At 40.1% G+C, this 8,296-nt stretch overlaps 1 protein-coding gene across 2 annotated transcripts in view; it reads left to right on the top strand.

Moving 5' to 3' along the window:
- LOC118338132 (RAS guanyl-releasing protein 2-like) overlaps positions 1 to 8,296 on the top strand; it is a 37,569-nt gene that overhangs the window by 21,537 nt on the left and 7,736 nt on the right. Inside the window, exons 10-13 of one of the 2 annotated variants that reach the window (XM_035675356.1) lie at positions 338 to 412; positions 921 to 1,040; positions 2,044 to 2,159; positions 2,247 to 2,388. In XM_035675356.1, the coding sequence (XP_035531249.1) occupies positions 338 to 412; positions 921 to 1,040; positions 2,044 to 2,159; positions 2,247 to 2,388 (453 nt within the window). Of the gene's footprint in view, positions 1 to 337; positions 413 to 917; positions 1,041 to 2,043; positions 2,160 to 2,246; positions 2,389 to 8,296 lie in introns of both variants that reach the window. The other variant, XM_035675355.1, reaches the window with a different exon arrangement.

Genomic DNA, 8,296 nt, shown 5'->3' with positions numbered 1-8,296 from the left:
AACATAGGAGACAAAAGTGTCCTGAGATAACTTCTGTTATGAATTGGCGCTATACAAATAAAATTGAAATGAATTGAATTGAATCAAGACTGATAATCAGTATATAATCTCATATAACTGACAGCTAACATTGTTTTATATCCATTAGTCGCAATTGAATTTTAGTGAATTCACTTATAACGATGTATAAAATGTGTAATATATATGACAATTAGAAAACACTGATGATCCATCTGGGAGTGTAACGGAGACTAAACCCACAAAAAACATTAACAAACATGTCAAATGAGGAGACTGGGTCATTTAAAGACAAACCCCTGTCCGCTGTTCTGTGCAGGTGTCTTTGGACCAGTACCACACAGAGGAGGAGATCTACCAGATGTCTCTACAGAGAGAACCTCGCAAGCCAGCGGTGAGCAGCACACTGATGTGTCCTGGGTCCTCTCCGTCCTCAAATATCCCATATTTAGTGTACCCCACTCTGCTCATGTTGCGTTATGATGAATGTCCTGATTTTCACTGCTCCATAAAGCTAATAGCCCTACGCTGTCTGGATTTCAGAAAGTTTTACTGTTCCATGATGATGCGTGGTATTTTAGACATCTTTAAAGTACTGAATTCTGCAGGAAACAATGAATCCTCAACACTGTTTAAAGTTCAAAGATATTTAAATGTAGCTTTCAGCCTTCCAGAAGCCATATTTTTTGGATCTTATAATAGATGCTCTTAAGGCTGCGTATTGTGTGCTGTGTGAAAAAGTGTCACAAATGCATATTGGAAATCTTTGTTTTCCTTTTCCTAACCTCGACTGCTGCTCTGTACTGCAGCTACCTTTTTTCCTTTCTTTGTAAGATGACAGCTTCTGCTTCCCTGGGTTGATATTGATCTCATGGTCTTTGGTTTCTCATCGGTTGCAGCAGAACTCCAGCCCCGCCCCCGCGCCTGACCCCAAGCCCACCATGATCGATGACTGGGCTGTGTCGGTGAAGCCCAGCGCTGACCCGACGGTCATCAAGAAACACATAGAGAAGATGGTGGAGGTGAGTTTCTCAGCAGCTATACATTCCTCTCTCTCAGTGCACCACCATCTTGACACGATAACTGCAACTCAAGTGCTCTTGGCTCTTGGCCAAATGGCTAGCAATCTTTGCCTATAATTACCAAGGCTGGGAAGGTCATTTAAAAACCTAGTAAATACATTTTTTGGAATCGTTTATGTTTTTTTTCCCTCTGGAATTAAAAAATGATATGGTTCCCAGGTTGAGAATCCTTTTAAAGACAATGGGAATATTTCTATACATTATGGCTGCCCATTAGAATTACTTACTTTTCTTTTCCCTCTTTCTTGTTCTCAAGATTATTATGATTTTTTTTAACAAAACAGTTAATAGAAGCAGAAATGTAATGAGCACAGAGAGCTGGGTATGACATGCAACAAAGGTCACCGGCTGGGACTGAAACATGAAGTAATATGAAATGAGTCCTAACCATTCAGCTACTCGGGTTTCCACTTATACTTTCGTGCCCACTTATATTTAGATGGGAAAAGGCATTTGTTGTTTCCTGGTTGTGTTTCAGTTCCTCTTGCTCTCAGTCAGGTCATGCAATGATGATATCTGTTAAGTAACTGACTGCAACAAATTGGAAATTAATAGGTTGCTCATGGATTGCTCAAAAACATGCTTAATTTATTCATATTGTGTGATTAACATTGGGGGATGGTTAGGGCCCTCAAGGCCTTAAGGTCTAAATAAAAGTCTGATTATAATTATTACTTCTTATTTTTTATTTATGTAAGGTTAAAGCACAGACAAACCCAAATACCCAACCTTGGCCAGTTTCAAGGCAAAAACATGTCCTGTAATTGGTGTTAGGGCAAAATAAAATGTTCAAATTTATGGATCAAATTCTTATTTGTGGATACAAACATTGTGCTTATAGATGATCTCTCCAAGCATTCCAAGCAGTGAAATTAAATCAAAGTCAACACTCAGTACCCTGCAGCAGAATTCACACTGAAACTAAAAACCCTCACGTTCACAGTCGGTCTTCAAGAACTTCGACACAGACGGTGACGGCCACATCTCCAGGGACGAATTTGAAGCAATCAGGAACAACTTCCCATACCTCAGCAAGTTTGGAGAACTGGACAAGAACCAGTGAGCATTTGGAGATTTATTCACAGTTGTAAAATCCACGCAGCTTACAGACCTACCCAGCTCACCTCTCTTTGCTTCCTCTCACAGAGACGGGAAGATCAGCAGAGATGAAATGATTGACTACTTCATGAAAGCCAGTTCTCTGCTTAACTGCAAGATGGGTTTCATCCACACTTTTACTGAGGCCACTTATGTCAAGCCCACGTTCTGCGAGCACTGCGCTGGCTTTGTGAGTAAACACCTATTACTACATGTTTAAGCTTGTGTCTTATTACATTTATCCTAAAAATCACACAAAATGCTGTTTGTACAGAATCGACTGTATAATTTATAAACCAGTCCGGCTTGTGTGCAGGTCTTAAATAAATATAGATTTTTGCTATTGTGTTTTAAATGCATTGATTTTCTCAACCGACCCAATCAATGGCACGTGTCATAGTTTTTTTTAAATGTCAATGGTCAGTTGTGCTCACCCTGACGTTCCACAGCCATGTAAGCTACAGGCTATCTGCACTTCATTATTTGTCTCACCAGTGACTGGCAGCGCGTGATAGGCCCATCTCTCAGAGGTTCCTCCTGTCAGGTCAGGGCAATGCCAATTACTTTGAGCTACAGCCACACACTGCTGAAGTTGCACTCTGGGAAATATGGGAGGAAGGTAATTGGGCGAGATGATAACCCTCCTCTGTGGCAGTGTCACATCTGCGTGTGTGTATTTCCTCTGGCCCTTAACATTCCCCCAAAGTCCCCCAAGGAGCCCTCTGTTATTTAGACACAGACAGTGAGTCAGCACTCAGCTGTAATGAGAACAAGAATAGGGCCCTCATACTGAACTGCAGACATGGAGATGACATCCCATTCATTTCTGTACACTGCATAAAGAATGAAGCTAGAGAGAGACTGTAATACTCAAAAGAGAAGTATGTATTCATATAATCTATGACATTTCATTAACACTCAAAAACACACTCACACGCACACACACACATTCTCCAGGGGAAGCGCTGGCATTTTCAAACCATCATAAGGGGAAACTCGGAATAGAGAGCAGGGAAAGATAAGGACTCTGGCAGCGTGCTTCTTCCTTTGAATATGTGTGTGTGGCAGAGGTAGATACATTAGCCACTTCCTCCTCTGCTGGCTTTGTGCTTTCCCTCATGGCTCCTGTGCAAAAACAATATTTTCCCCGCAGCCCATTTTTCAGTACTCCTCTCAAACACGCTGTACGAGCCAAGCCGGGCCTCCTGTAAACACCGCAGAGTTCACTCACCTCCAGTGACTCACACAGATCTCCAAAATGTTATGCTGTTTTGCCTGCAGCTAACTTTGGCCCTAGATCCTAATTAATGGCACACAGATGAGTTTTACTAAATGCACAAAGCAAGAAGACATATTGCAGAGGGGTTTTTTTGTATCTCAGGAGAGTGCAGTAAGTTTTTAGCTTGAGGCTCAGAGCACTTTTATATGAGAGACAGCAGAGGGTTGTGCACAAGTCTCTTTCGGCTTTTCACACTTTAGTTTCATAGACTAAGAATAAGAAGAGCAAGAATCAGTCTCTTGTTTTGTCTTCTGCTGCTGGAGTGTTCGTACAGGCTGACAAAGACTCAACAAACTGAAAAATAGTATTTGAGTATTTGAAAATGCTCTTACTGGGGAAAATTTCTTATTACAGTTGCAGTCGCCTTTCACACTGTCCGTCTAGGCAATCTGTCCTAATCTGTCCTATAATAAAGCACTAAAATCGAGCACAGTTATTGTTCTTTGAGGTCATCAGGCCCACTAATTGATTTCCCATAGGTATAAACTGCAGAAGGCTTTCTTTTATGTGTTTGGTGCAGGATCATATTGCAAACCAGCACTTGTAAACAAACCTCCCATGGACATGTTTTGGTGACCTTATCCTGCCACGTTGCAGATTTTGGCAGTAGAGAGGGGTGTGCCAAAACAAATTAGTTTCCAGTCCCTGTAAGATCAGCTAAACACAATGGAATTTTCTTCCTTTTGATAACCAGCTTAAGAAACCCACTGTATAAGATTAAATTAACAACTGTAAATCGAATGATGATGACACTGTCTATTTGTTAAGACAGCAGCATGTCAGAAACATTCACACTAAGTCCTCAGTTTCCACACTGGATCTCTTTGTGCCATACATGCAGTGTGGAGGAGGGATGTGAAGGGGGGAGGAATCTTAAAAATTTCACAGACCACACTGACTTTTGTCTCTGTGTTTGCACGTTGCAAAAGTTAAGGAATATGTTTGGGAAATTTGCTTTCGTGTTAGATCAATAGAAGATCAATACCACTCTCATATCTGTCAGTTGATATGAAGCGACAGTTAGCTAAGCATAAAGACTGGTAGCAGGAGGAAACAGCTAGGTCATGAATGTATATTAAGATCAGCATACAGTGTTGGAGTCGTGTTCTCCCTCATTCCTATGAAAGTTGGCGCATGAAGCCAAAAAAGCCACCTCCCACTGCAAAGAAACTGTGCAGGCTCTAGACTCGAGCATGTGCACAAGAGACCTCCGCTGGCTGTTCTGACTGACTTCTGGTTTGATCCAAATGTTATCAGACAGACTGGATCAAATTTAGATTGAGAGTGAAATGAGTCATTTTGGTGAGGTTTGTGAGGCTTAAAAAAACGTCATCCACAATTTTATAGCCGCTTATTTCACAGTGTAAGTCTATGGGAAAAGCCGTGGGTCAGTGTGCATCACGTGACAATCCCAGAAGTTGTAAATACACAGTTTGGTCTCTATGTCAAATTGGTTTCAAAGCCGGGCACAATTGCAGGGGCTGAATCTAGCCTGGCTCTGTCCAAACATAAAAAAACACCTTTAAAGTTCACTAATTAACACGTTACATCTTTAATAAAAACCAAAGTGTAATAACAAGAACTTGTGGCGTTACCAGGGGTTATGGAATATTTCTGGCTTGAGTGACTTCCTGGAGGGTCTGTTGGTTGCCCAGCAACTTCATGGTGATGACAAGACTCAACAAGATGTAATGTGTTAATTAGTGATGTCTTTATGCTAAGCTAAGCTATAGCTTTATATTTAACAGACAAATAGATAAATAAACCCACACTGAATTACTTATTAATTCATTACACCAGTGGTTTTTCTGGAATGCCTCCCCATCAGAAGTCTCCCACCCCACAACTTTTACCAATCATTACAACAAAGGTCAGCACGATAGCACCAGCAAACAAAGTGTTTGTTTATTTTCCCTAAATAAATCACATTCCTTCAGCTTTGTCTCATTCCACTGCACTATAAAGTTCAAGATTATGATCAACTAAAAATGATAAAAAAGACAGAGAGAGGGAGAGCGAGATATGCTCTCGAGCCTATCTAGATAATGTTATTTCAAGGACACACACTTTGTGTTTCCTTAATACTGTTAATAGCTGGTATGTCAAAGTGTCCTGAGAATGCCGCCAAGCCCTACATGTTCACACATACTAAATCACTTTACAAAAAGGTGGTAGATGAATGCCAGAAATGTTGATGTAGCAGTGCAAATGGAAAGTGGAAACTCTCCTCAGTGTGTAATAAAAGTAGTATGTAGTTTATGTGTTATTGTATCAAACTATTCAGGAAAGCAGGAACAGAATGACATGGGATTGCTGTGTTGTCACTCTCCTTTTACTGTATATTGCTATTATTTCCCAGAGGAAAAGAACACTGACTTTCAGCACAATTGAAAAAGTATTGGCCTTCAATAAACAATCCCTGTTAGAGTAAGGAAACATCTAATATTACACAAATGTACCTACACTAATTATGCAGTAATTAAGTACTGCTTGGAAGATTTTATTTCTAAATGCATTAACATCAAACTCGTCAGCTCAAGTTTCATGCTTAGTCACACACAACAAAAGCACATAAGCATATAAGAAGACACCAGTAAAAAATATAAACCTAAATATGACATGGAATGCTTCTTTAATACTACAGTGTAACAGCTGGTCGTAAAAGCAGCACATTTACATCACAATAAAATACAGACGTTACTATTTAATTTAATTTTAATTTCTAGATTTATAGTAAAGTTTTCTCAAAGCTTACAGTAAACTGTCAAAGAAACAAGTCAGTGTGTCTTCAGCCCTTGTTTGTAGTGCATTGTGTTTACTGCCTCTACAGAGGAAGTAAAGGTCAGCCAGTGTAGGCAGAGCTGTGATGATAGTTATGTTTAGATGTTCTGCTCGTAACTGACTTCTCTTTGTTGTACAGCCTCTGGCTGTGCACACCGTTTCCCTCAGTGTGTGTATTTGTGTGTCTTTGTGTGTGCATCTATGTGCATCTACAAGTGTTTGCATGCATGCATGTCGGTTTGTGAGTGTGTGTGTGTGTGTGTGTGTGAAGAGGTCAGGATATTTTGTGCCTCTTCAGATGTGCCAGTGCAGTGTGTGATCTCCAGCTCTGCTCTTTCATGTCATTGTTCCCCCCACTGTCTGTGCGCTCCCTGCGTCCTGCTTGATCTTGGCCCCCTCCACCCCCCTCTGTCCCGCCAACCTCCTCTCTCTCCCTCTTTTCTTTCCCTCTGTCTCTCTCTCGCCCTACATCTCTCTCTGTTCCATTATGCCCCTTTCTTCACTCGCTTTTTTCTCCAGCCTTTACTCGGTGCCTCGGCATCAGTGGAGGATGTCAAGATGTGAAGTATATGGGTGTTTTAACATGTTTTAGCCCATTAACTGCTAATTGTGTATACTTTGTCTTTACTGCCAACCATTTTCCAAAGCAAAGTTTTTAGATGAATTTCCTACCTGGCAGATATCGGTTTCCATTTATTTTAGTTCCCCGCTTACCACAACTTTAATTTTGAAGATACTCCTTGGTGGTGCATTCAAAGGCGGCTGACAAAAAAGGCACATGCACAACATGTAGGCTGCATAGAGAAGACTGTTGTTTTAGTCTTTTAAAAGTCGGACAGCTAACACTGGAGTTGGAGGGATCCAGTGTCCCAGTTCACCTTATTACACTGTAAATTAGCTTTAACTTAACACTGACCAAAAATAAAGGCAGCATGATGTTGAACATGATGGTTTAAGTCTTAGCAGGCTGTAGTGAAATGACCAGTTCTTAGTGAAATTACCAGTTTTTAAGTCTTAGCAGGCTGTAGTGAAATGACCAGAAGCTAATGGCTGTCTGAGAAGTAGGAAATTAATCTAACATTTTATGGCATGCTTAATAGTTGGCAACTATGTAAAGTATATGACATTTGTAGCTAACAGAACTAAACCATGCAAAACCACTATAGTGCTTGAAGCTAGTGTGTCAAAACTTGCCGTCTTATTTAAAATTGAGGTGCATACATAGAGGCTGGGTGCAAAATTGCAAAGTGATGCAAGTGAAAGAGGCAGAGGAGTCAATGCATTCAGTGTTCTAATAGAATTTGGCAGGAACAACTTGCTGTACATGTTTTTGGTGGTTCTACAAGTAAGGTAAAAATAAATCAAAGAACAAGAATATATACATATGAGTGTGGTGGTGGCATATTGTTGAGATCACAAGATTATTCATCACGAGAAAATTATTTTTGTTTACTCGAGTTCACAGGATATTTGTGGAGAACCTGAAAATGAGTGCCTGGATTATTTAATCAAATGTGATTACAGTATTAAAGATCACTGTCATGACTGTCAGGGAAGATTCATAAGTGAGCTAAAAAGAGTTGTTACCAGACTGTATGTCTGAGAGTTCATTTAAAATATTAATTTCCTGGTAATGTGATGCAATACTGACCAAATATATCAGACTGAGATTAATAATGAGCTCAAAGATCCCTGCACTGCCCAGATTCTTTTAATACACTTTTTTCTGGAATTTTGCATTATGTTGACCAATGCTACCTCTATAATAATATTACACCATATATGCATGCTGGCACAGCACTCTGATAAACAATATAAGAAATGAGGGAACAACCTTTTGTTTTCTCGTGATAACAAAAGTTACATTTGTTACATTTAGGCCATACAGTATAGAGGAGTATTCTAATTCCGACAATAGCGGACATTTAACAGCTACCTTCTGTCAGCTCAAAACTCTGTGTAATTACTACATCAGGAATGTAAGCACATCCTAATTAACACCCAACCCTGCTGCTCTTTTCTTTTTCTCTGTCTTTCT

The sequence above is a fragment of the Morone saxatilis genome, unplaced genomic scaffold (assembly GCF_004916995.1).
Source record: "Morone saxatilis isolate NCDOM2014 unplaced genomic scaffold, NCSU_SB_2.0 Contig4, whole genome shotgun sequence".
Classification (NCBI taxonomy): Eukaryota; Metazoa; Chordata; class Actinopteri; family Moronidae; genus Morone; species Morone saxatilis.
This window is presented reverse-complemented; position numbering and strand designations above follow the sequence as displayed.